Raw genomic sequence first — 27,159 nt, forward strand, 5'->3', positions numbered from 1 at the left:
CGACAGCTATCGACACCGTAGAACAGAGCAAGAGGAGGATGAAGAACTATTAACAGAAAGCTCCAAAGCAACCAATGTTTGTACTCGATTTGAAGACTCTCCTTCATGTATGTTATACATACTTAATTGCTTGATTTTTAGACAGATGCCCTTTTGAGCATCCTTTGGTTAATGTTTTGAGGTTTTTTTGGCTGTAATTTGTCAAGGGAAATTTTAGTAGTCTTTTGAAATGTATTGATTGTGAAATAAACCAGATATTTTTGATGAAAATGATAATATATTGTGATAGTGGTGCTGTATTTCGGGGGGGGCATAAAATGCCATTGTGTCTATTGTTGTCTGAATGAACATGTGAAACTCGAAATCATTTTTGCCTTATATTAGTCTCTCACGTAAGAAAACTAATGTGTAAAAAAAGGTACATGATGAAGACTTATTTTATTGGTCTTTTGTATGGATTTGTTTAATATTTTTTCTGAGATTTGCTACTTAGTGGTTTTGTGCAGAAGAAAGCATGGTTAATGAGGTTTAGGTTTGACCTGTAATCTTTATTTGTCCAGGGGCACCGAAACTTCCATCTGTCTTTACTGAAGCGCAGCATTGTTCTCCACCTGTCTCTGCCTCATCTGAGGACTCGTTTGTGTGGTCATAGTAGCTGAGAGGGGGAAAATATGTATATAAAGATCATATAAAACATAGTATTTGGATTTTTTTTTTTAATTACTGTTAACTTGAATTCTTAGCAAATTAAACTTCAGGCAAGACCAGAATCTGGTTAGAAAAAGTGTACCTTCACTTGTTTTCTCGGTTTTTTTGTTTTTGGCCATAGAGTACTCAATTCCCATTTTTTCTTTCATGCAGCTATAGGCCAGAGACAGTTACATGATACAAGGGAAAAGGAAATCGAATTATTTGGGTTATTTTTTTCTCACATTCCTACATTGTAACTAGTTTTCCCAGCATTGGTTAGCTTTTTATCCTAAAGTAGTATGTTTCAAACGATGATCGGATACCAAATGTACTAACTAAAAAAGAGTCAAGTGATTGTGATGCATATACTTGGTGATTGTTTGGGAAGGGGTGTGTAGTAAACCCTGAAAGAAAACTCTCAGAGAACCTCTGGGTCGTCATGGAAGGTAAGAAGCACGTGGTTAGAGACACTTGTGATGACATTCAGAAAGAAAACGGGGTCCAGACCCTCCAGGACAGGTGCGTGGACGACAGAGGAACCGAGTGATTGGGGCGGGTCTGCTGCTCACAGTCACACTTTCTGCACTTGGCTATCGTTTTTCCTATCCATCTGGTCCTACTCCAGTCGAAACCACAGCAGCTACCTTTAGGGACTTGTAAAACTGGAACTTACAGATTTCCCATCCTAAAGCCTGGTGAGGAAAGTCAGAGGAAGCACATGCAGGCCCAAAATAAACCTGAGGTCAGATGCGAGGTATCGCCTACCTATATTTCTTGTCTCTAAAATGTGCATTGTGTTTTTTCTTTTGTTCCTAGATGTAAAGTGGGGTAAACTGAGAGATTATCAAGTCCGAGGATTAAATTGGCTCATTTCTTTGTATGAGAATGGCATCAATGGAATCCTTGCAGATGAAATGGTATGTGTTCAGGAGTTTTGAAGAAATTTGTATTTTTTAATTTAAAATATTTTATACCGTTATACCATAAAATTTGTAAAAGTGAAGACTGTAAAACAGCTTTGTTGATTACAATCTAGAACTGTTAGCGAACTAATTCTCTGTCAAACTGATACAAGCAGCTTGCTTTAGTTGTGTAAGTGGAATCTGTACGTAAATTGCGAGGAATTTTTTTTTCTGTGAAAGGAACACATTCTTGAAAATACACTTTGAGAAGCATGCTTTTGGTTGACTTATAATGACTTGGCCATTTCTCACCACTTCTGTAAAAATCAGGTGAGGCCATTGAATGTTTAATTTATCAACAATAAATATTTTTTCCAGGGTGGCAGTTTGTACAGTTCTGTCTCATAAAACATTTTATCTCTTGTTGTTTACTTACCAGTTATGTGGTGAATGTTTAAAAACGTTTCCGTGTGCCTATAGTTCTGTAACAGTTAATTGCTTGGGGACAGTATAGAGTCAAAAGAAGTGGGTTTCAGTTCTAGTTCTGCTGGATGACCTTGGAAAGGTTACTTAATCTGGGCCTTATTGGGATGGTAAAATAGTACCTCCTTCATAGACTTATAAAGATTAAATGACATAATACTTATAAACTTGACACATACCAAGTTTTTGCTATTTGTTAGCTATTAAAACAACTTTTAAATGTATACATCAGGAAGTATAAATATGCATCTGTTTTGTTTTTGTTTTTTAATTGCTTTGTGTTTATTCTGAACTCTTTCAGGGCCTGGGAAAGACTCTTCAAACCATTTCTCTTCTTGGGTATATGAAACACTATAGAAACATTCCTGGCCCTCATATGGTTTTGGTTCCTAAATCTACGTTACACAATTGGATGAGTGAATTCAAACGATGGGTACCGACACTTCGATCTGTTTGTTTGATAGGAGATAAAGAACAAAGAGTAAGTTTCTAGTACTTTTGGTATTAAAAGAATTTGAATTTAGGTTTGGAGGAGGGAGATGGCTAGAGGAAGGATAAAAGACTTGGGGTCCAGTAATAAACATGGTCTTTACAAATAGTAGTAGTTTACAAGTGTAGTGGTGTCTTGGTGGTTAAGATCATACTGAGGAAAAGGAGTTGTAGACTATAGAGAACTTGAAGGATATAGTTTGTTTTTCCTGCTTTTGGGGGTGGTTGTATAAGATCAAAGTCTGTCTTTTCATTCTAGAAGCATTTTTTTGTTTGTTTTAAAAGAAGACAAGTGTGTGAAGTGCTTGCAAATTTTTAAGGAGCCAGATTTTTAGATTGATGCATATAATGGTACTAGTTATAAAACAGTAGTTTTTAAAGATGGTGTAAGTCAATTATAATAATTTGGTGAGTTGGTATGATAGCTATCAAAATAAGTTAAAATGTTGATCCATTGACACATTCTTTTAGAGAAGTTGAAATAATACTATTAAAAATGTAAAGCTCAGATGTAAAAGTTTACTTAGGCTTGAGTGAAAGATTATGTACTTTTATTTTCCCTTCATTTACCTATCAGTGATGATTCAAAAATTTTTTTCTTCCTTTATATATACTTTGAGTATTTTAACTTACCAAGTTGCTTTTTAAGTCTGATTGTATAACCACTGTCTGCTTCACTTTCCTCACTTGTAAAATGAGAACAGTAATAGCAATGTCTGAGTACATTCATGAACATGAAAGGCATGAAATGCTTACCGCAAACGATCCTTCAGTCCAGTCCACTGTCTGTCTTTATGTGAGAACTGCTTCCCTGACCCTTGCCTAAACCTGTCTCCCGAGAATTTCAGGACCTAGTGGAATCAAAGAAAGAAACCACTTTAAGAGTTAGTCTGTTGAATTTTGCACTGATTACTTTTGTCAGTTATTTTTTACTACATGACTTTTACACTTAGATGGTTGATGAGGTTAACTTTGGTGATAAGAAAGCTGATTCTAGATGCTTCCATAATAGAACTCTAGCCCTTTTTAATATTCCCACACCGTTTATGTATTAGATTCCTTGTTATCAACAAATTTAATGTATAGTTTATATCTGCATGGTATATATAAATATATATATTTTTGGTTTTGTTTTGCTACACAGGCTGCTTTTGTCAGAGATGTTTTATTACCGGGAGAATGGGATGTATGTGTAACATCTTATGAAATGCTTATTAAAGAGAAGTCTGTCTTTAAAAAATTCAACTGGAGGTACTTAGTTATAGATGAAGCTCACAGGATCAAAAATGAAAAGTCTAAGGTAATTCGATATTTAGATGTGAAATTATTTGTGCTGTTACGTGGTCAATATGCAGAATATACTGATGATGAATTTGGTTCTTTCAGTTGTCAGAAATAGTGAGGGAATTCAAGACTACAAATCGACTATTACTAACTGGAACACCACTTCAGAACAACTTGCATGAGCTCTGGTCACTTCTTAATTTTTTATTGCCAGATGTTTTTAATTCAGCTGATGTAAGTATTTCTAATTGTTCTCTGGTTGGACTAATAATAATATTTTTGTTTAAGTGCTATACATTTTCTTGTTATAGAAGTGGCCTGCTTTTCAGCACTGCTTGAGAGAATCATTTTTTGTACTTTACGTAGTTAGCCTGGTGTAACCTAGTTAGTTTCTTATGCATCCTGAACATTTACTTTTGTGCCTTTTAATTTTAATTTCATTTTATCAATCATTGTTTTCTCCTTTCACAATGTCATAGATTTGCATTCCTGTTTGGTAATCATGTTGGGCTAACTTTGTTTCAGTAGTTCTAGGCTGACGGCTTGTGTTCCTGCTCTGAGTTTTCCCCAAGTGAATTTTTGTACCTCACGTTGCCTGTGTTTTAGATCCCAAAGATGGCCACTGTCCAAGACGGCCTTCAAATTTGGTGAAATCTGCCTATTTTTTTTATGGTCTAACAAATGTAAAACCTGATCATCGCCTTTATAGATTATTTGCACTAATAGAAATGGTTAATTAGCCATTTGAACTGTTGGTTGTACCTACGAACATTGTATGTGCATATGTCAAGAATCTGTGCTGTTAGTAATTTCAGGTTTTTGCTTGACCAGAGTTCATTTTGAACCTTTGTTCCCTTGCCTGGAAGGAAGGAGAAAGAGAGAGAGTCTTTGAAGAGCTCTGCGTTAGTACGTTTATTCAAATAAGTCCTTAGGTGTTAATTTTGGATTGGTATATTAAAGCACATTTTAAAATAATAGAGAAATTTATGTTTTTGAAAGAGAATCAGTCTCAGAAAGTTTTTTTAGTTCTGCATTTATGTTTTTGTCTTTGAGATAATTTCTTTTTCTTGCTTATTGACACTCATTTATTTAATAATTTCTGTTAAAGCTTTGTTTTAGTTAACACAATGAATTCTAAGGTTATGTTTATGAGCATAGCAAATACATATATAGTAAATATACTAAAGAGGTAAGGAGACTAACTGTTTAAATCCTACCCAAACATTAATGAAATGCTGATAATCTTAATCGCAGTTTTAGTAAATTTAATTGAAATTGACATTGGTCTGGAAACCTTGTATTTGAGTAGTCTGAGTTGTCTTAGAGAACAAACTGTAAAGTGATTTTAATTTTTAAGCTTTTCTGAAACTGAGGAAGGGTCTTTTCCTAGCATATTTTCTAGTTATTTCTATAAAACTTGCTTTCCAACTATTTTCACTGGAAATTGTCATCATGATGTTTTTTTAGAAAAATGTTGGAAAGTAATATAATTCTCAAACTAGTTACAAAGTTAATTGCTAACAACAATGCACATATGAATAATGGGCTAGAACTAAATGATTTTTATGGTTTAAAACTCAAATATTAAACAGTTCTAGAAATCATTGTTATAGGTAGCATAAAAGGACATTTGTAGTTAATATTATCTCTGATCTTGCATATTTTTTGTTTGTTAATTAGGACTTTGATTCCTGGTTTGATACAAACAATTGCCTTGGGGATCAAAAGCTAGTTGAGAGGCTTCACATGGTAAGTATTTATAGTGGGATTAAAGCATATTTCTAATAGGAATAATGATAGAGATTTAAGTTAATGGATTACGTTTCTGTTAACAACAAAAAAAAATAGTCTCTTTAGAATCAGATCTGTTTGAATCCTTCCTTTTAACTGATCTTAACGGGTGAGGAGTGGCGTATGGTGGTTTTAGCGTTAGAACCTGGCATGCAATCCTGGATTAATGACAGAAAAAAGTAATTCCTTAGGGTTAAAAAACAGTACAGTGGGAGGAAGGAGAGTTGCATAAGGATTAACGTAGACAACTTTTCAAAAGCTCGTTTCATTTACATTCTGTAGAGGAATCTAACAGGTTCCATTCTGAAAGGCTAAAGCTCCATCTGTTCTTTTTTAAATTATTATTATTGTTGTTGTTCTTATTTTAGAGAGGGAGAGAAACATCAGTGTAAGAGAGAAACATTGATCATTTGCCTCCCTCACATGACCCCACCGGGGCCAGCCTGCAACCCAGGCATATGCCCTGCCCGGGAATCGAACCAGCAACCTTCATTTTGTGGGATGAATGTTCTTAAGTCCAGTGACTGTGTACAAGCAACTCCTAACAGTGCATTGTGAGCAGAATTGATATGTTTTGCTGTGAATTTTAGTTCTGTCCTTCCTATGAATATTAATAAGTGAAAGCTGGTAGAGAGATAAATTTCTCCAATAGACCCCCAAATTAAGAAATCCTGGCCAGCAGGAGAAAGCCAGACCTTGTAAGCAAGGCATGCATAGGAGGCCTTTCATGACCTAACTGGGCTTTTCAACTATTGACATTTTAGTCTGGATAATTCTTTCAGGGAAAGGGAAGGTGGTTTTCCTATTTAACAGCGTCCTGACACTTCTACTCTATAGATGCCAGTAACAAGCCCTGATTTGTGATAACCAGAAATGTCTGTAGGCGTTACAGTTGTTCCCTTAGAGAGGGGCATAATCCCCCCTTATATGATCTAACCTTTCTAACATTTTTCCAACTTCTCTTTCACTTCTTTTTAAAATTACAGTTAACATTCAATATTAGCTTCCTATGTACTGCATATTGATTAGGCATGTATGTAACTTACGAGGTGAGGTTCCCCCACTGCCCCCGCTAAGACTAGTTATTTCACTTCTTAGGTCAAGCTTTAGTTTTCTAGAATTGCTGAACCCAGGTCAGGTTTCTGTAAACATTGTGCCAATTCCAGTCTCTTTGCTTATTTTTCTGTCACATCTGGTGTCCCCTTTCCTGCCTTCTTTATTAATACCTAGCCTAAGACTCACTGGTTAAGTCACCACCTCTGAATACCAAGGCTGAGGCCAGTCAAGAGACTCCTGTGTACTCCATCTTTATAATCTTGGAGTTCTGACATTATAGAACTTTACGCAGGGTGTTGAAATGACTAATTTATAAGTTTCCCCTGCTGCATTGCATACACAAAGGCAAGAAACATACCTTCTATTTGTCTCTTTTTTTAAGTAAAGTTAACATACAATATAATATTAGTTTCATGTGTACAACTTACATTCATCTTTGTATCCTTAGCACAATCCAGGCTCATAGTGGATATTTGAACAAGGGGAAAAGTTAAGTGTATGAAAGTCCAAATATGTATTTCTGTATACATATATAATTATATGGTACTTTAAAATTAGGAGTCCCTAAGGCGGTTTGACGTTGTAGTCAACACCGGCAACTCCTGCGGCGCACCTGAAGCCAAGCTGTATTGACTCCGTCTTTCCCTTGGATCCTTCAGCTGCGAAGAGAGGGGGGGTCTGCTGCATGGGCAACAGCAGACCCTCCATATCACCCTGCCCAGGCTCTGTAGCTTCAGCTTCACTGGAGAGGACACTCCAGCGTCATCACAAGATGTCGATTCAACACGGGAGGAGACAGATACCGTGTCACTCCCGAGTTGGACTGCACAGCCATTCTTGGCGGTGCAGATAGACTCTTAAGAAGCTACACCATCGTCTCTCGAGACGGACGGCTGCCGACGACGACGACGACTTTAAAATTCTTGTGTACTGAAATTCATTTTGTTAAATAAAGATGATAATCTCCTAGACACCTTGTTTTGAATTAGATGGTGTTCAGTCCTGTAAGCCCTCAGTTTAGGTTTACTTATTTGAAGGGTTGTAGAGCATTTATGTACACTTTACCTTACTGTTGGGCTGGCCAAAAAGTCCATTTAGTTTTTTTCACAAAATAAAAGACCCATTTTTCATTTTCACTAATAACTTTATTGATTTGGATATTCTGAGTATGTCGGCTACCTCCTTGCTTGTGGCTTCTAGTGGGTAGAGGCCGGGGTGCTGCTAATCACCTTCCAATGCACAAGATGGCCCCACAGCAAAGAGGTATTTGGCCAAAGTGTCCATAGAACCAAGAACCACCGCAAACCCCTGTGACACGGCCCCTTCCCCACACACCGCACGATCTTTTTTGTGTGTTTCAGTTGCGTTTTTTTCCTTTCTTGAAGTAATAAAGCATAATATGCTGAAAATGTTGCATGTTTTCTTCCATCTTTAATATTAGAATGGCTGAACAAAAATTCACCAATTTTGATGGGTGTTTTTTTAAATGTACACTGATATGACAGCTGTCACGAAACAATCTAATAAAATTGTTTCAAATGAAGTTAAAGACAGCTAAGCACAACAAGAGCCCTCATATGGAAGAAACCACATGAACTATTTGGTCAGCCCAATAAATAGATGGGTGCTTGTAGGTAATGCAGACCAAACCCACACAACAGAATCAACCAGTTTTGGCATCTCTGTTTATGCTCAGAAACTCATGGGGATGCTTTTCAAATCCAGGAGAAGAGGTCTGGTAGCAACCTTTCTACTCTCTCTCGGTGTTTACTCTGAAATTCCTGTGTCTTGAAAGAGGATATTCAGAATCAGTATGGGTATGCTTCGGAAGGAGATAATACTTATTTGATGTATCAGTTATCTTTTACTGCAAAACACCCCATCCCACCCCCTAAAAACCTTAATAACCATATATTTTACTAACTCCAGAACTTAATGGTTGACCAAGTGGTTTTTTTGCTGGTTTTACTTGGATTCATCCTGCTGCATTTACCTGGACAATCCTGGAAGAGGGCCAGTGGGGTGAACGTCTTCGCTTGCATGTCTGGCTGTTGACTAGGGCCCTGGTAGCTTCCCTACGTGATAGTAGAGACGCGTTGCTGATTGTTTTTCTCACCAGTCTGTGTTTTGTGATAATACTGTTTTGATAAGCCTGTATAAATAGAACAAAAGAGGATACAAATAAAAATAGGTTATCTTCAGTTTTATACTTGACAACTTATTTTTTGAAAGTTAATTACTGCATACAACATGGACATGTCTACAAACATAATGTTCAATAAAACAAACCAGTGTAACAAGATATACTCAATATGTATTTGAGTAAATAATGATTTTGTATTACCCTTCATGAACTCACTAATAGTTATTATATATTTGGAAGGGAGAAATCCTAAAACTAACTTGGTATTCAAGCAAAGAAGTTTCCTTTCTGTGTACTTAATAGGCAGTTTTGAGATCTTGAAATTAAATACTTGAGTTATAGATAACATCATCTCCTTTTTTTGTTTGTTTTACTCTTTTAAGGTTTTACGTCCATTCCTCCTTCGTCGAATTAAGGCTGATGTTGAAAAGAGTTTGCCTCCAAAGAAGGAAGTGAAAATCTATGTGGGTCTCAGCAAAATGCAAAGGGAATGGTATGTAATATCATTGTTGATTCATCACTAATTTTTATTTGTATATTGTGTTCCTAATTTGTAACTTCCAGGAATTTCTGTTTGCTGGATTGAATTAAGCCTGAAGAGTTTTCTGGTCATATAACATCAAGCTTACCAATCAAATTTATGAAACTATTAGATGATAGAATCAGGATGAGATATTTATGAATCTGAAAATTAAACTAGAAATTTATTAAATGGGAATACAATATAAAGCCCTCTACTTGAGTTTTTTTAAAAGGAAGCTTTGGTTGCACAGACACGAGACATATATTTGGTAACTTAGTAGGTCATAAATTTTGGATCGTGGATTGCTGCTAGTCTATGATAAAGTTGCAGATTATTTGTACAAACATCAGAAAAATTCAGTGCTGTATTTTATTCCATAAAGCTACATTTATTTAGTTAATTGAAAAGCTTCCATTCCTTGTTGGTGTCTTATTTTAGGCAGGATAAAATGTCTTTTTGCAAAATCATGATGATGATACATGGTAGCTACTTTTAAACACCAACTTAGGACAAAAGGAAAAACTTGAAAACCTTGTAAGTTTCTTTTTCTTGCCTAAGTTTTATGAGTGTATGAAATTCAAAATGCTAGAAACCTTTGACTTAGGAATTTTATTTATTTATTTTGTGATAGCTCAACATGAATCAAAAATGTGAAGTAGATGCAGAAAAAGATACTGTAATAACCTTGGCACATATTATAAGTGTAGTGTTTAAAGGCAGGAAATAAATAGCCACCCTCTTCTTGACTGGTTCTATTGTATATTCAGTTCTGTCCTTAATATTGATAAGAATTTACACAGGGGGATGGAGTTATTGGGAAACATATTGGAAGGCTCAAATTTAAAGAAATGGGTGTGTTATCTGGGAAAGAACCATCGTAGAAGGCAGACCATCTTAAATGTTCTTAAAACTTCTGAAAGGTTTCTATAGGGTAGTGAAGATACTAGGCTTATTTTGTATGGCTCTAAAATACAGAACTTAAAACATGACTCAGTGCTAAAGGGTGACATCTTTTTTAGTTAAACATACCGGTAAACTTCATATAAAAATTGTGATTGTTATTGAAAGGACTGCCTTTAATAATATTTTGTGCCCTATAATTGGAGTTGTTAAGCATACGTTGCATAGATTAAGTTATTTTGTTCAGAAGTTTCAAGGTTCTAAAACTTTGGTATTTAGACGGATTGTTCTTTTCTGCAGGGAATGTCTAAATTCTTAGTGTACATTCGAGACTTCCTACAATCTGGCCTATAGCTGTAGCTTCATTGCCCTCTCCCATGTTTTTTGTTTATATGTAAATCACATTGTATTCATCTTGCTCTCATCATTATGTCTAACCTCTCATGATTTTTTCTCCCTCCTCAAATTAGTGTCCTTACGTAGATGCTGTACTAGCTACAATGAGTCAGGAATAGTGACAATCTGTTGGGACAGACTACAAAACAAAATAATGTTTGAAACATACAAGTTATGCTTATTAATTATTTTAAACTGTGGTGTCATACCGTTTTATTTTAACTGATCCCAAGGAGATAAATTTACACAGCTTTGGACCCCAAGGCCCAAAGCATACGTGAACACTAGAACATTGAGGGCAATAAAGAAAAACAGGAGAAAAGGAAGAGGTTATGCATGGTAAATTGCTAACCATGCCTTAGAAGTTGATGGGTTGTTTGGACAGGGATCTTTGGGTTGAGATGGGGAAGGGGATTGAGTGTGTCAAGTGGCAGGGACTGATGAAGGAGCATTGGCGCCCTCCTAAGATATTTTTCTTCTCCATAGGTATACTCGGATATTAATGAAGGATATAGACATACTAAACTCTGCAGGGAAGATGGACAAAATGAGGTTATTGAACATCCTGATGCAGTTGAGGAAATGCTGTAATCATCCATATCTCTTCGATGGAGCTGAGCCTGGTCCACCTTATACAACAGACATGCATCTGGTTACCAACAGTGGCAAAATGGTGGTGTTAGACAAGCTGCTTCCTAAATTAAAAGAACAAGGTATCTGTATGACTGGTATCAAATTAAGAAGTAGTGAAAACATTTTTAAAGTTCTAATGTTAAAATAGGAATAACTACACTTTGAAAAGATAACTCCAGCATTGCCCAAAGTTGAAGTGTAGAATATTTTAAAACTTCTGTCTGAGCTTCACCTTTTTCTAAATTGTAGGCCTTAAATCTTTTAGAAAATGATTAGTAGTTAGGGCAACCGTATTCCCTGGATTTGGTGGGGAGAATTCTTATTTTCTGTGAGACCTGTCCAGAAAGTATCCAGCCATGTACTGTGAAAAGTAGAGGCATTAATTGAAGAAGATACAGGAAACATTGTACATAGGACAATGACGCCTCAGTCCCCTTCAAAGTAGGCGTCTTGGAACCTTAACACGGTTTTCCCAGTCACCATCAACTGCTTCATCGTATTTTCCTGAATCTCATCGACGGTCTGAAATCCCTTCCCTTTCAACGGTGATTAGTTTTGGGAAAAGCCAGACGTTTCAGGGCACCAAATCTGGGCTGTAGGGGGGCTGAGTCACCTGGGTGATTTGATCTTTCACCAAAAAACTGCACTAGATATAATGGGTGAGCGGGCACATTGTGATGAAGCTGCCAATCACCAGTTGCCCATAGCTGCGGCCTTCTGAAGCATCTGAATAGTTTCCGTGCAGGAATGTTCAAGCTGAATGCAAAATTTGATGCAGTTTCATTGCTCTCCTTGCTCAGTCATTTTGAATGTGACAGCCACACACTACACACGCTCACTTCAGTGGCATTTACCGACCCCCAGCCTAGTACAGTGAAGTCGTCATTGTTCAACGCATGTGCATTCCAGTCCACTCTCCTTGGTGTCACATTATATCAATGTTAACAGCAAACAGTTCTTGTTACATTAGCAATGGCTGAACTTCTCCCAGACAAACCTCATATATGCTTTTCCAGAAATACCAACTTTTTGTTATAAAATGCCAAGAATGCTCTTCCCACTTAGGCACGGTTCCCAGATCTTTTGGTGACAATGGTGTTGTGTTTGTGGTACTGTTTTTCAATTATTTAATTAACTATTGTGTGCCTGAATCCAAAGCAATTTTATTTACAGCATGCTGGCTTTTTATATCAAAGTGAATATGTGGTATGTGTACACGGTATTTAAATTACATGAATGTAGAGCAAACTTAGTATGAAGCCAGCTCAAACAATTACAAACTCATGGCAAAGCTTGTTTTTTATCTATATTGTACCTGCTTGTCTCTTCTCAGATTTCAGGTTTCTTTATTTGTGTTTCCCTGTGTATTTTGGTAAGAAAAAATAGTTATACCAATACTCTCCTATAGGATATTAACTATGAAAAAGATAGATAGTTAAAGTTGTTAGTGAATTGGTTTTATTTTTCCTTTTTATACCTTTTTATAGAAATTAATTTCTAAAATGCTTTGTTTGAAAGCTAAATAAAAATTTAATTGGTTGGGAGGAGTTGCAAAACTCAGATATTAATGAAAGCTGTAATAAATTCTGCAAGGAAAATGAAGACTGTTGACATCCTTATGTCCATTTGGGGTTGTGGAAGGTGAGACACCAGAAAATTATGAGTCCAGGCAATTTCATAGTCATCATTTTTCAAAGTAATCCTTTTGTCTTCATACATTCTACGGAAGGCATCGTGCCACTGGCTGAAGAAACAGAAGCCAGTGGCATAATTTGAATCGTGGCAGATAAGTGAAGGGCTGTCAGTGGAGATGTGAGGCACACGTTCATGATCCTTTGATCTGGGATGGGTCTTCAGAACGAGTGCAGGAGCTCGGGTACTGGGTGTGTGTTGGGGGCCATGCAGGGCCATGTACATGGAAGAGTTGTACAGCGGTAGAAGGTCAGTTTTAAATGTATGTGAGATAAAAAAGCAATGATTCAGGCTTTGGGATGGCAAGACGTAGGCCAGACACAAGTACTATTTTCTATTTCATTTCAAATACTGTATTTTATTTTAGTGTGCTGTTTAAATATTACCCTTTTTGATTTATGTCATAATGGGGAAAATGTGAGGAATGACTAACTTGGATAATGAGTCACGTACGGGGATAGTTCTTGTAATCAAATAGGTAGCTTGGAATGAAGGGGTAATCGGGTAATGTTAGTTTTGGTTAGCTTTAAAATTTTAAAGAAATTTTTTTCTTTTAAAGCTTCTGATAATATGCTGTTATATTCATCAACAGGTTCACGAGTACTAATTTTCAGTCAAATGACAAGGGTATTAGACATTTTGGAAGACTATTGCATGTGGAGAAATTATGAGTACTGTAGATTGGATGGGCAGACTCCCCATGATGAGAGACAAGTGAGTAAAACCCAGGGAGGGGAGGGGAAAAACGCACCAGATACAACCCTTGTCTGACAGTCGGATTACTTCGTGCCTTAGGACTCCATCAATGCGTTCAATGAGCCGAACAGCACAAAGTTTGTTTTCATGCTAAGCACGCGTGCCGGCGGCCTTGGCATCAATCTCGCTACTGCGGATGTGGTGATTCTGTATGATTCTGATTGGAATCCCCAAGTTGACCTCCAGGCCATGGTAAGAGATAACAGATATATTTACTCTGTGCTTATCGATCTTTTGTATAGAGCAGGCTAATAGACAATCTACAAACGCCAGTGATTTAACCTAGTAGAATGTTATTTTGCTCTGACCTGATAGTTTATGATGATATTTTACAAATACTCTTCTATCTCAATCAGTATACGGATAGGATACTCTTCAACTTACAGTGGGTTGTGTTCTTGGGACATCATCCCATCATAAGTTTAAAATATTATCAGTCAAAAATGTGTTTAACTTACTGAACATTATAGTTAGCCTAGCTGGTTTCTCTGAATATTACTTTCATACCATCATAAAGTCAAAAAATTGTAAGTCAAATTGTTGTAAGTCTGGGACCATCTATATTTTCATCTTACAGCTTTGCCATAGCTTAGGAGCCTGGAGTTTTGCTCCATTCTCTGTCTCCTGGTGGAGAAGGGGGAAGAGGGGCAGCTGAGGGAAAAAAAAATTTTTTTACAGCAAACAAAGAAGCAGATCTTTGAGGAAAATTTTTTATGGATCATATCTGAAAGTGCCCCCATATTCATTGGCCAGAACTAATTACATCAGTGACTGGAAGGGAATTGCCGGGTGATAGTATAGTTGTGCCCCAGGAGGAAAGGGAAATGGCTTTGGTGAGCTACTTACCTGCCTGCCATACTAGATACCAACCAGATCAGAAAGACTTTATTTTTTTCTTTTTTAAGAGAGAGGGAAGGAGGGAGATGATGAAACAGAGAAAGACAGGGAGAATAACATCAATGGGTTGCCTTTTGTACACGCCCCGATGTGAGGGGGGGTGGTGTTGAACCTGCTGTCTGGGCACGTGTCCTGACCAGGAATCAAACCCGTGGCCTTGTGGGTTGAGACAGCACCCAACCAACTGAGCCACTCTGGCCTGAGAAGGAAGAGCATTCTTTTTTGAGATGTTTATGATCTGTAGATTAAATAGAAAACTTACAAGTTCTTAAGACTGACATTGCTAACGACTTGACCCATGATACTGGTGACCATGAAAACCAACCGTGAAGTCCCTGGTGTTAGTCGCTTTCTTCCTGTATTCTCTGTAAGGACGGCTGGGAAAAATTGGTCAGTTAGACGGGATTTGGTAGGGATGTGGCTTGTGAACTTATCAGAAGTTAAACAGAAAATAGAATTCTCATTAATTTTACTACTTGTCTTTAGGTAATTGGGTAATATGTAAAGACTAGTATTTTTATATTGTTTGTAGAATTTATAGCAGTGAAAATTTATATTTCATTTAAGTAGAAAAACATGTTGAATTTAAACAGAAGAAAAAGATTTTTAAAAAACTTCTGTCAACTTTAAAAACTAATTTCTTCTTGTAAAAGTTATGTGTATTTTATCTCAGCATAATCTAGTAAAATTAATCTGATAGTTTCTAACGGATTCAACAGGTATAGTGTATTCCATACTTTCTATAAGTTTTCCTTGTGAGATAACCAAATAATTTGATTGAAACTAAGAAACAGAATTTAAGAAATAGTAACGTTCTGTGCATCTGTTTTTAGTATAGTTTTTATTACATAATTTTTAGAAGTTCTGTACTTGAGAATGTATAAATTTTGTTTCTCAGTATACACACTCAGATGTTGTTATGTGAAAATTTTAACTTTCTTCAACATACGTGGTAATTTGCCCAGGATCGAGCACACAGAATTGGACAGACGAAGACCGTCAGAGTGTTCCGCTTTATAACTGATAACACCGTAGAAGAGAGAATAGTGGAGCGTGCTGAGATGAAACTCAGGCTGGATTCAATAGTCATTCAACAAGGTGAGCCTTAGACCCTTAAAAACTTACCAAGGAGGATCAATGCATATTTTTTCCATGAGTTTTTTAGGAGATTCTTATTATTAATTAAGCATTTATTGAATCAAGCTAGCAGCCAGCAATGTTTGTATTCTGGAGAGAGTAAGCTTTGGTTTTGTTAAGAAGAAGCGTTTGGGCTTAGGAAGGTTTACATTTGAATATTGACTCTGCCAGTGAGTAGTTTTCTTACACTATCTGAGCCTGTTTTTTAATCTATTAAATGGGGATAAAGGTAACTACTATTTAGTATTTTTAAGGATTAAATGGGACAATGGACGTAAAATTCCTAGCATTCAGTGTGGTACATGTAAATAGAGCTGTGGTGATTATTATTTACGTGTTCTAAGCACTCCGTTGATTACTCTTAGCAATACTGAAGAAATAAAAGTGAAACTCAGAGAAACTGATTATAAACTAATCCTATTCTTTTTCTAGTCTGCAACTGTATATTGAGCTCCCAGCAGAGGCCAGGCCCCTGTTCTCAGTGGTGACTGAAACTGACACGCGTTCTCACTGTCAGGGGGTTTATAATTCAGTGAGAGGAAGACACGGAGTAACCAGTTACGGGAATAGGACCACAGAAAAGTGGGATTTTATTTGAATTAATTGAAGGGGAATTCAAGTTCTCACTGCAGATCAGCTTTTAAAAAGGAAGATAATTATATTTTCATGAAGCTTACAATAAAGTTGGTGATGGGATGCATAAATGCCAAAGTGGAAAAAACCTCCATACCTTTCAGCCCACATTCGTTTCTTCTCTTTTCATATTGCTTCATGAGCACATAGTTTTTGTCTCTGTAAAACTGAGAGGTATGCTGTTAACATGTTTACTGATTACTTCATGTGTGTGTCTTGGTTTTGCCAACTTGTCTCTAATTTCCATGTAAATGTTACATCTCTTTGGTATCCCATAATGCCAACTGTAGTATATACTTTACCATCCATTATCTCCTTTAGTCTTCCCGCCAGTTTGAGCTTGGCAGCAGGTAGAACCAAGTCACTTGTCCACCGTTTATAGAGCTGGGACGTGACTCAGACAAAGGACCAAGAATTATAGTAACTATAGGGTGAAGTGTTTAATTAGGACAGTCTCTGGGAACTTCTGGGGCTTGCCAGAGAGTGAAGTTACTCATGTGATGCAGTGACTAGTTGTTTTTTTCTCTCACAGTTACTCATTTGTTTAGAAAGCATCCACCATGTGGTTCTTGTTCTCCATTATTCTCATCTATGAAATATGTTTTGTTTCATTTTTAATTAAATGTTAATTCCTGCCCTTGCCAATGTGGCTCAGTTTGTTGGAGCATCGTCCTGTAAACCAAAAAGTCACGGGTTCGATTCCTGGTCAGGGCACATGCTGAGGTTGCAGGTTTGGTCCCCCGTCAGGGCACATACAAGCAACCAGTCGATGATTTCTCTCGCATCGATGTCCCCCTTCCCATCTTCGATCTCCCTTCCCCTCTCTAAAATCAATGAGCATGTCGTTGGGTAAGAATTAAAAAAATAAGTAGTATTCCTTTACTGGAAATTAGAAAATGCATTTGAGTTTTTCAGCTTAATTTCTTTTTTTTTTTAATTTACTGGAGCAAATTTTGTGCCAGTAGCTTTATTAATTCCATTTGTGGAGATATCAGTCTTAACAGGAAGCCTTAGGTGCATAGCTCTGTGTTACTGTCTTACGGACTGAGGGACATAATTAAAAATATGAGAACACCTGGGAGCGCTTTATGTCTTAAAAGCTCTCCCTGTCCAACAGGGAAGTAGTTTCCATCAGCCTGAGGACAGTGTGACAAGTGTGAAAGGCGTCGGTCCAAAGTAAAATGCTGTGGCTGCAGCAGTAGCCCGCTCACCCCCAGTTTCGCTTCCTTCAGTTTCAGTTACCGATACAGTCAATCACGGCCCAACGATGTTAAAGGAAAAATTCCAGAAATAAACAATTCACAACTTTTTTAAAGTCCTCACCAGAGAATATGTTTACGGATTGGAGAAAGAACGAGAAGGAGGAAGGGAAATGGGGAGGGGAGAGACATCAGCGTGAGAGAGAAACATTGAAACTGTCATAGGTCTCTATGTAGAGGGAAGGACAACCGTGTGCGTACAGGGTTTGGTACTGTCTGTGGTTTCAGGCATCCGCTGCGGGTCTTGGAACATGTCCACTCTTGGATAAGTGGGGACTGTGGTATATTCTGACTTTTAAAAGTCACAGATGTTTGGCTGTGCATTCTGTTACGGATGTAAAACCATGATACAAGTAGTTAATGAAGTTGCAGAGAACAACTTGGGTCTTTATCCACTTATTACAAGTTGGTTGGAATACAACACTGAAGTCTTAGAGAAGTATATGTGAATGGCCCTGGAGGGTGAAAACAATTCTACGTCGTATTTCGTTATATTTTGATGCCTGTGTTTTTGAACACACATTATAGAGTTGGCAAAAATTCTTGCCAGTGGAAGACCTTACTTTTCTGATGTTGAGTGCTTTCTGTATTCAAAATAAGCTTTTAATAGTTTCAGTTCTTAAAACTAATCAGCTTTCAAAAATTGATATATATCTTGGCCCTTACATAAAATTTGGCAATACGAACGTTTTTTGTACTTCCCCATTCTAAATAGATTTGGGAGTGTTAGTATTATCATCTTTCTGCTTTCGGAAACTCCTTATGTTTATAATGCTCTCATCTGTTGATAATTGTTAAAAATTTCTTTGCTAATTTTGATTTTCACATATCATATGTGAATAAACCAAAATGATTGATGTTTGAGGCAAAAGTGACACAGTATTACGCCTGACATTTATAGTTCTCAGTTTCAACTAAAATAAAGTTTGTTCAGTTAACAGTATACAACATAATCTTTTTTTAGGAAGACTTGTGGATCAGAATCTGAACAAAATTGGGAAAGATGAAATGCTTCAAATGATCAGACATGGAGCGACACATGTATTTGCCTCAAAGGAGAGCGAGATCACTGACGAGGATATTGATGGCATCCTGGAAAGGGGCGCAAAGAAGGTGAGGTGCAGAGTAAATGCGAATGTTCTTAATACATAAAATATTTTAAACCAAAAGTGAGGAAATATTTGTTATGTGAATTGTAAATAGTGTTATTTCCATAAAATGACGCTTTAGGGCACCGTGGGACCCAATCCACTTGGACTATAGTTCTCACGCCTTTTTAATTCTTAATCTAACAAGGAGTTTCTTTTGTTCCCCAGACTGCAGAGATGAATGAAAAGCTCTCCAAGATGGGGGAGAGCTCACTTAGGAACTTTACGATGGATACAGAGTCAAGTGTTTATAACTTTGAAGGAGAAGATTATAGAGAAAAGCAGAAGGTAATTTAGAATTACTTGAAGGCTTCATTTTACTCGAAACTTGGCATTTTAAATGTTAGTTGTAAATTTATCTCAGACAGCAGTCATTTCTGTTTTTCACATCTAAATTATTTTTATTGTATGTTAAATTTAATGCCAAGTTTTCAGTTCATGAGCTCTGAAATGATTTAAAGGCTTATGTAGTGAAGAGTACTGTATGCTATTTAGTACAATATTGTAAGATACATGCTAGAGAAATACATTATGTGGGGTGAATACAATAATTTGAGATATTTGAAAATGAAAATTATTGGCAAAAAATTGCCACCACCTTATTAGAATTTCTTTTTAATAGCATAATTGGCTGGTAATAATTAAAGAAAAGTTTCATAAGCAGTACTTGAAATTATAGAGAAGTTAGAAATACTTCCAGAGTAAATGAAAAAAATAATTCTACCTAGTATTTTCCTTGTTAACATTTAGACATGTATATCCTATGAATATTTTCTAGGCTTAAATACCTGTCTACATTTTTCTGCTAATTTGGGTTGTAGTATACATTCTGTAGCATTTTTTTTCACCCAACAGGATTATTAATTTGGCCAAAAAAATACTTAGTGAATAGCCTAGGCTCTTTACTAAAATACTATCCTGTGTGTTAATTACAGCATTGAACAAAATATCTTAGTCTTCTTGCAGAGTTTATAGTCCAGGATTTAATGACTCTTTACATTTGCAAGCAGTAGTCTTAATGAGATATACACAACATGAGTATAAGTCATGTAAGATATGCATCTGTATATAATAAAAATTGGTGACCTGCATCGTTCCGCATGTGCTAGATTGCGTTCACAGAATGGATCGAACCACCAAAACGAGAAAGAAAAGCCAACTATGCTGTCGATGCCTATTTCAGGGAGGCTCTTCGTGTCAGTGAGCCCAAAGCGCCCAAGGTGAGTTGACAGAGCGCACACATTTTGAAAGATTATTGGAAATATAAATTATTTTTTTCTTATATTCTTAAAATAAAAACAGATTGAGAATTACATTTTGTGGAATTTTTTTAATAGTGTACCTCGGTTATTTTTTAATTCTTAGAAGTTTGCACATTTAAAATTTGATTTTTATTTCAGTTTTATTGAAACATGCTTTCACTTGCTTGGAAAATTAATTGACTGTTGTGGTTAATGGAGTAAAGATGATTAGAGATAGATTTAAAGCCAATATAGTTTCTTCTTTACTGACAATACTATTTTTCTTTTTCTTTAGGCTCCTCGACCTCCAAAACAACCCAATGTTCAGGATTTCCAGTTCTTTCCTCCACGTTTATTTGAATTATTGGAAAAGGAAATTCTCTATTACAGAAAAACTATTGGGTACAAGGTAATACAAATAACACTTTGTTCATAACTAATCTCTTTTTTAACATACTAAATAAATGTAAGATATTGGTATGTTTTCTTTCATGGTTGGATTAAAATTTGTGAAATGTCATGTAGTTGCTAAAAAATTTAGGCCATAACATTTTTTCTAAAATTTACTGATTGGTGACACAGAAAAATATATTTTTTAGGTACCTCGCAATCCTGACCTACCAAATGCAGCACAGGCACAAAAAGAAGAACAGCTGAAAATTGATGAAGCTGAACCTCTGAACGATGAAGAGTTAGAAGAAAAAGAGAAGCTTCTAACACAGGTATGGCCTTCAATCAACAAAAAATTAATCACTTATTTTGTAAGGACTGTGTTAGGTCGTGTTGGGGTATACAAGAAGTACAAGTTCCTGCTTTCAAAACGGAGTAATTGGAGATGATAAAGTGTAGGCATCTGGGTGAGGGCTGTTTTGATTGTCACTGGTTAAGGTAGTTGAGAAGATTATAGATTTGCACCGGCCTTCATAAGGCTGGTGTCGTGCTGATTACCTTTCTTCTGGTATTCTCTGCTTTCCTGTGAATCTTCCATATTGCTGCTAATTCATAGTTCTCAATTATACATCTCTGCTTGGTACTTTTTTGTTTCATATCCTTTATCCAATAAAGGCCTTTCAGAATCTGACCTTAACCTATCATTAAAGCTTCATTTTTTTCACTTCCTTATATCGCTGTTCTTGTCTGATGTTCTTCCTGGCAAAGTCCTGTCAAAACTCGGCAAACACGTCACTTTTCATACAGCATTTCTTGCTCTCTTCTACCCAGATTAAATTGAGTATCTGAGCAGTATACAATGTAATCCTAAAAATGCACATTTATGCACATGAAAAGTTACCACTTTTAAAAGAATTTAATTTAAAACAGATAAACTAGGTGCAACTGAAATTATTTTCAGTTATAAGCATTGATAAAGTGTAATAGCATCTTTTCCAAGTTCATTGTGCTGTGATTAAATATTGTTTCTGTTGCTGTGAAGGGATTTACCAATTGGAATAAGAGAGATTTTAACCAGTTTATCAAAGCTAATGAGAAGTGGGGTCGTGATGATATTGAAAATATAGCAAGAGAAGTCGAAGGAAAAACTCCAGAAGAAGTTATTGAATATTCAGGTAACTCAACTTAGTGTGCCTTGCTTTGTTCTGTTTCTTAAAATAACTGAGTTAGAAAATGTTTCCTTCTTTAAAATGGCATAATTGGTTAATTTTTTACCCTAGCTAGGTAGCTATAGCCAAGAAAATAGGAACAGGTTACTGAATAATGTGCTTTCATTTATATTTCATCTGTCTTCATAACTTAAGTGTTGGCTATTACCTGCTTGTTTCCTTCAGTCGGTTGGGTTGTAAGGCGAACATTGTCAAGCGACTGTGTAGTTGTGCTGTGTTGAGTAGGCTGTAGAGTTTCAGAGTAGCAGAAATTGAAGAGTTGGGAGATATTTAAGTAATCCATTTGGTCTCTTTCTTTTTTTTTTTTTTTTACAATTAAGGAAACTGAGAAACTATGAGTACCTATTTGCTTTCTAGGATTGTATCTGGGAGAACTGGAAAAATTTCGTAGCAGATAAGAGCATTTCTGCTAGCAAGTTGTATCTCTCCGTTTCCCCCACCCATCTCAGCTGTCCCACTTCTGTCCTTCCACAGCTGTGTTCTGGGAGAGGTGCAATGAGCTGCAGGACATAGAGAAGATCATGGCTCAGATCGAACGGGGAGAGGCGCGGATCCAAAGGAGAATTAGTATCAAAAAAGCGCTTGATACAAAGGTACTTTCCATATGAGTAAACATGGTAGTTAATAAAATTACCATCTAAATTTAAGAGTTAAAGTAACTTTTAAAAAGGAAAGGAGGGATGATTTAAATTAATTTCTTAAAAGAAAAACATTCAAATGTTCTAAGTATTCTCTCAAAAGAATTTACCTCAGTATTTCAGTTGATACATCTGGGTCAGAGACATTAGAATGAGCTCTTCCCTACATAGTATCAGAGAGTCTGAGTCTGTGGTTCTCTTTAGACAGGAAAGACCAAAACTGTTCCAGGACAAAGGTGACATAATGATGCAGTTGCGGTTTTATGGATAGAAAATTCGGATTTGAGATACAATAGTTATAGCTAATTTTACTAAAGCTGAGTTTGAAATACAGATGATATAGGATTTATAGTTTATACAATATAAAATCTCACTCCGATAGATTGGACGGTACAAAGCACCTTTTCATCAGCTGAGAATATCATATGGTACGAACAAAGGCAAAAACTACACTGAAGAAGAGGATCGTTTTCTGATCTGTATGCTTCACAAGCTTGGATTCGACAAAGAAAATGTTTATGATGAATTGCGGCAGTGTATTCGCAACTCTCCTCAGTTCAGATTTGACTGGTTTCTTAAGTCCAGAACTGCAATGGTATGTGCTTGGGTCTCTCTGTAATGTAGTACACAGTTCAGAGTAAGTATATTCTTTAATATTCTCTAACCAAGGTAACTTTTTTCTTAAGAGAATATGGGGTTGCACTGTATCTTTGAGGTTAATTTTTGTTACAATATTGTTAATATAATAAGTTAAATCAGTTTCTTAAAACAGTTCACATTCAGTTAAAAATCTACTACCAGAGATAACTTGTTTATTTGTCCTGTCCTTCAATATTTTTTAACATCACTATATGTGATAGGACTAGCTTTTGATATTTATTTTAATCATCTTCTAAGTAGGAGGAAATGTCACTATCAGTTTAAACTTCTGAATGTGATGATTACAGTTTAAAATTTGCACTCTTCAGACTTTGGTTTTGTAAATGATACCTGCCCGTAAGAATGCTGAGTCTGGGTTATTTTAATGTAGTGAAACACTTGTTTTGTACTGATCTCATGCTAGGTTTTCTTTTTATTCCCAATATCTGGCTGTTTGAGTTGGAAGTTCTGTTTCTACAATGACCTAAATTAGAATTGAGAAAAGTTTATCTTTGATGAATTGGTCTTTTTCTTACATATCTTTCCACCTTTAACTTTTAATTTATTATGTCCTGCAAGATGATGATGCTAATGCCCAAAAGCTCTGTAGTCTTAAGTTTGGGGTATACTAGGATAAACAAAGTTTTAACATCTTTATATTTAAAATATACTGTCACTCTTCAAGATGTGGGATAGTGTGCAGTCTTCTCACGATTGACCACATAAGGATTTTCTTTTTTCAGTAAACATCCAGAGGGGCTGCTGTTTTCTGAAACCCTAGTTTGGGTTAGATAAACAGTGAGGCGTAATCCTTTCCCAGCACCTTCTGGCATATGTGCCTCGATGCACCTGTTCAGGGAAATACCGTGCTATTGCAAATATTTCTAAACCGTACGTTGTGTGTTCTATAAAATAGTATTCGTCAGTGATTTTGCTGTGATTGTGTAGTATCACTTACTACAAGAAAAAGATAGAACAGCTGCTCCATTAGGAAGGGAGCTGCTAGTCAGCAGCGATTCAGATAGACTCCTGTTTTCTCCAGAGTTGTCTACGACTTTGCTACACTTCACTGCCAAATCTCTTCTGGGGGCTGTGTAGGTTACTAGAGAGAGGCGAGGCTGAGCTCTTTGTAGACTTCATGGCTCTTTTTTCAAAATTGGGGGTGGGGGAGACATGTGGTACGTTTACCATAATTCCACTGATAATGCTTTTAAGGGAAAGATTATATACACCTTTTATTAAAGTTACTTTTAACTGATTTTGACCCTCCAGTATGCATGCTATTATGTAACTTTGGATATAAATGACAGTTCTCAGGCCTAGACACTAGGCTGTGTTGCATATGTTATGGGTGTTCATTTTCACTGTTTAATTCTTCAGTAAAGGAAGGGTTTATGAAAACTACACAGTAGTATGGCTTTAAATAATGAAATCAAAATATTTACAAATACCTTTTATCCTTATAACATGGATTGTGTATGAAAATCTGTTCCTTTTGCTTTTTTAAATTTTTTCTATTGGGAGTGTATCAGTGATGTTATATCCATATTAAAACCTACTTTATTTTAAAACTGTAATCATGAAAACTTATAGATGGAAAATACAAATTTACAATGTAAATTTATGTTTGCAACTCAGGAGCTCCAAAGGAGGTGTAACACCTTAATTACCTTGATTGAACGAGAAAACATGGAACTAGAAGAAAAGGAGAAGGCAGAGAAAAAGAAAAGAGGACCAAAGCCTTCAGTAAGTAGTCACAAATCTATAAATACTTGTTTGAGCACCTAATGTCTTTGTTTCTTTTTAAGAATTACCACATCACTTGCATTGTAGGGAAAGTCACATAATAGTAGTCTATAATATGGGGATTTGTGAAAATCTGGGGAGATGTGTCTCATGAATGCCAAGGGTGTACGCTTGACCTTAGGGGAATACAAGTTATAATTTTAGAATATTTAAAGAAATATTAGGAAAGTAATGGCCTTACAACTTTATGATTAACTTGATTTATTGTCCTTGTGATATCTTAGCAATGGAAAAGCAAAACTCTTAAGGTAAAAAAGACTTCTTTTATTTAATAGTAGTCAATTTAATTAATCATGAACAAATGAATGTTTCTGGATAATATCTGATATTTATGTAACCTTACAATACTTCTTATTACTGCCTTTTTTTTGGTAAGAGGGCATTTTAAATATTTGATGTATCTATTTACTACTGCTAATTGTGAGTTATTAATTTATTTCATTATTAGCATTAAAATTTTTTTATGTAATAATATGAGTAGGTAAGATTATTCTGGGTGAGAGCATCTAATACCTGTTACTATGAAGTAGTTATTAGTTAAGTGCTGTGGTGTGTCTGTCGGTGTATTTCATGGTAATGTTAAGTCTTGTGATGAAAAGTCATCCTTCTGTTTGTTTATAGACACAGAAGCGTAAAATGGATGGAGCACCCGATGGTCGAGGAAGAAAAAAGAAGCTGAAACTATGAATATGCATTTGTTTCATAATCACCAACTTCAAACCAGTAGTTCTTTAATTTACGGGTCTTCATAAGATGTACTGTACAATGCTCAATTGTTATGTCATTCAGAGACATCAGGTTCATCTGTTTACTGAGCTAGAAACATAGTATGTAGATTCACTTTTTTAAATGCAACAGCTGTGCTGAAATTTTTTTTTATCATTAACACTTGAAATAATAAAATAGGCTTCATTTATTAATAAGTGTTTCATTTGATTTATTTTTCTATTATATAGTTCCACATGTGAAGATTGTGACTTTGTTTATAAGCTATAATTTCTACACTCATAAGGCTTAAAAAAGAGCAAACAGGAAAAAAAATTGCAAATGACATTTGTCCCTTCAGTTTTCACTTGGTTGTGTAATTGTTCTAATTCACTTTGCCTTTGCCGAAATTTGGGTATCATCTCTGTAGTGCTGAGTCTCATCTGGAAAGATTATGTAAACTGCATTCTCCTCGCTTATTATATGGGTAGAATGGGGGGGGGAAAGGCAAGAAAAATTATTATATTCTATGCATATTTCTGTTACGCCTTCTGTTTCTGTCGTTGGTTGTGAGGTGATTATGCCCTATTCTGTTGGAAAAATGGCCTTTTAGTTGTATAGCCAAAGACATTTAGTATCTTCCGGTTCCTTAAGGTGTTGTACCATTTTATAAGAGGAATATTATTTTTTTTAATTGTTTGGTAAGAATTTTGACAGATTGCCTTCTAAAGTAGCCACAACTCAGATAATGTCAAAGCTAAGGTGATTAAAAAAAATAAGCTGTGAATTTGTCATGCTGTTAAATTGAAATTGGTAACAAAATGTATCCCTTCCAGTTTACCTCTTTGAGTTAAGAGAATTGAAAAATTTATTTTATTATATTTTAAAATAATTTCTACATGTGAACAGCGAGACTAATTCCAGTTTTTAATTTTTTATGGACAGACTTGATAAACTGGAAACCCTGCAGCAGGATCCCTCAAGTTGTAGTGTCAGGACGTTAGCTGTACCGGAGGCCTTTATGTGCTACACATAATTTGTATAAAGTTTTATATGTGCAAATTGGGTACAGAAACAGTTCTCCATTTTTCTAAGGGAATGCAATAAATGTAGCATCGTGAATAAATATAACTTTTATAATCCTTCAGTGGTCTTTTCTTTCCATTCCTTTATCTTTCTTTTGTCATTTGATTTTTATTCACGTATTTCCTTAGGACATTATTTTTTCCCTTAATAAGATTTCTTCCTTTAAAAGTTCTATTAATTGTCGTGTTCACCTGCCCATACATAATAGAGATTCTTAGTTATAATGTCGATTTCTATAGTAATACTACTAATAATGCTTACTTTTTCAAAATGTGGGGTTGCAGCTATCAATTTCAACCAAAACAGTGTTTATGACAGGTTAGAGAGTAATTTGAATTTATTTTGTACTCCCCCAGATTGATTACTACCTTGGATTCTTAAAATAGCAGTTATGGATCTAATGTATGCATATTTTGAGGAAGTTTTTCTTCTGAAAGGCACTATTAAGAGTGGTAACCTCAATTTGGAAGAAATAATTGGAAAAATATAAGCCTGAAGAAATGTTACGGGTGTCACACAGATAAGTGATGTTTTCAAAAGGAAGAGAAGCAATCTAAAACCATGAGGAGGTGCGGGGTGGGCGGAGGTAGAGAATGGATGTGCAAAATGAATC

The 27,159-nt window shown here is 35.9% G+C and overlaps 1 protein-coding gene across 1 annotated transcript in view; it reads left to right on the forward strand.

Annotated features, from left to right (window-relative positions):
* SMARCA5 (SNF2 related chromatin remodeling ATPase 5) overlaps positions 1–26,607 on the forward strand; it is a 38,230-nt gene extending 11,623 nt beyond the window's left edge. The window contains exons 4-24 of the mRNA XM_090290416.1: positions 7–107; positions 1,507–1,607; positions 2,377–2,556; positions 3,709–3,864; positions 3,951–4,082; positions 5,529–5,597; positions 9,222–9,331; positions 11,144–11,370; positions 13,575–13,696; positions 13,778–13,930; positions 15,601–15,733; positions 18,629–18,777; positions 18,981–19,100; positions 19,922–20,032; positions 20,349–20,462; positions 20,653–20,775; positions 21,486–21,618; positions 22,147–22,265; positions 22,693–22,905; positions 24,588–24,695; positions 25,377–26,607. Of these exons, the coding sequence (XP_090146542.1) occupies positions 7–107; positions 1,507–1,607; positions 2,377–2,556; positions 3,709–3,864; positions 3,951–4,082; positions 5,529–5,597; positions 9,222–9,331; positions 11,144–11,370; positions 13,575–13,696; positions 13,778–13,930; positions 15,601–15,733; positions 18,629–18,777; positions 18,981–19,100; positions 19,922–20,032; positions 20,349–20,462; positions 20,653–20,775; positions 21,486–21,618; positions 22,147–22,265; positions 22,693–22,905; positions 24,588–24,695; positions 25,377–25,442 (2,740 nt within the window). The 3' untranslated portion in view covers positions 25,443–26,607. The remainder of the gene's footprint in view (positions 1–6; positions 108–1,506; positions 1,608–2,376; positions 2,557–3,708; positions 3,865–3,950; positions 4,083–5,528; positions 5,598–9,221; positions 9,332–11,143; positions 11,371–13,574; positions 13,697–13,777; positions 13,931–15,600; positions 15,734–18,628; positions 18,778–18,980; positions 19,101–19,921; positions 20,033–20,348; positions 20,463–20,652; positions 20,776–21,485; positions 21,619–22,146; positions 22,266–22,692; positions 22,906–24,587; positions 24,696–25,376) is intronic.
* Positions 26,608–27,159: the final 552 nt, after the last annotated feature.

Source organism: Furipterus horrens, unplaced genomic scaffold, assembly GCF_987537825.1.
Source record: "Furipterus horrens unplaced genomic scaffold, mFurHor1.1.pri manual_scaffold_10, whole genome shotgun sequence".
Lineage (NCBI taxonomy): Eukaryota > Metazoa > Chordata > Mammalia > Chiroptera > Furipteridae > Furipterus > Furipterus horrens.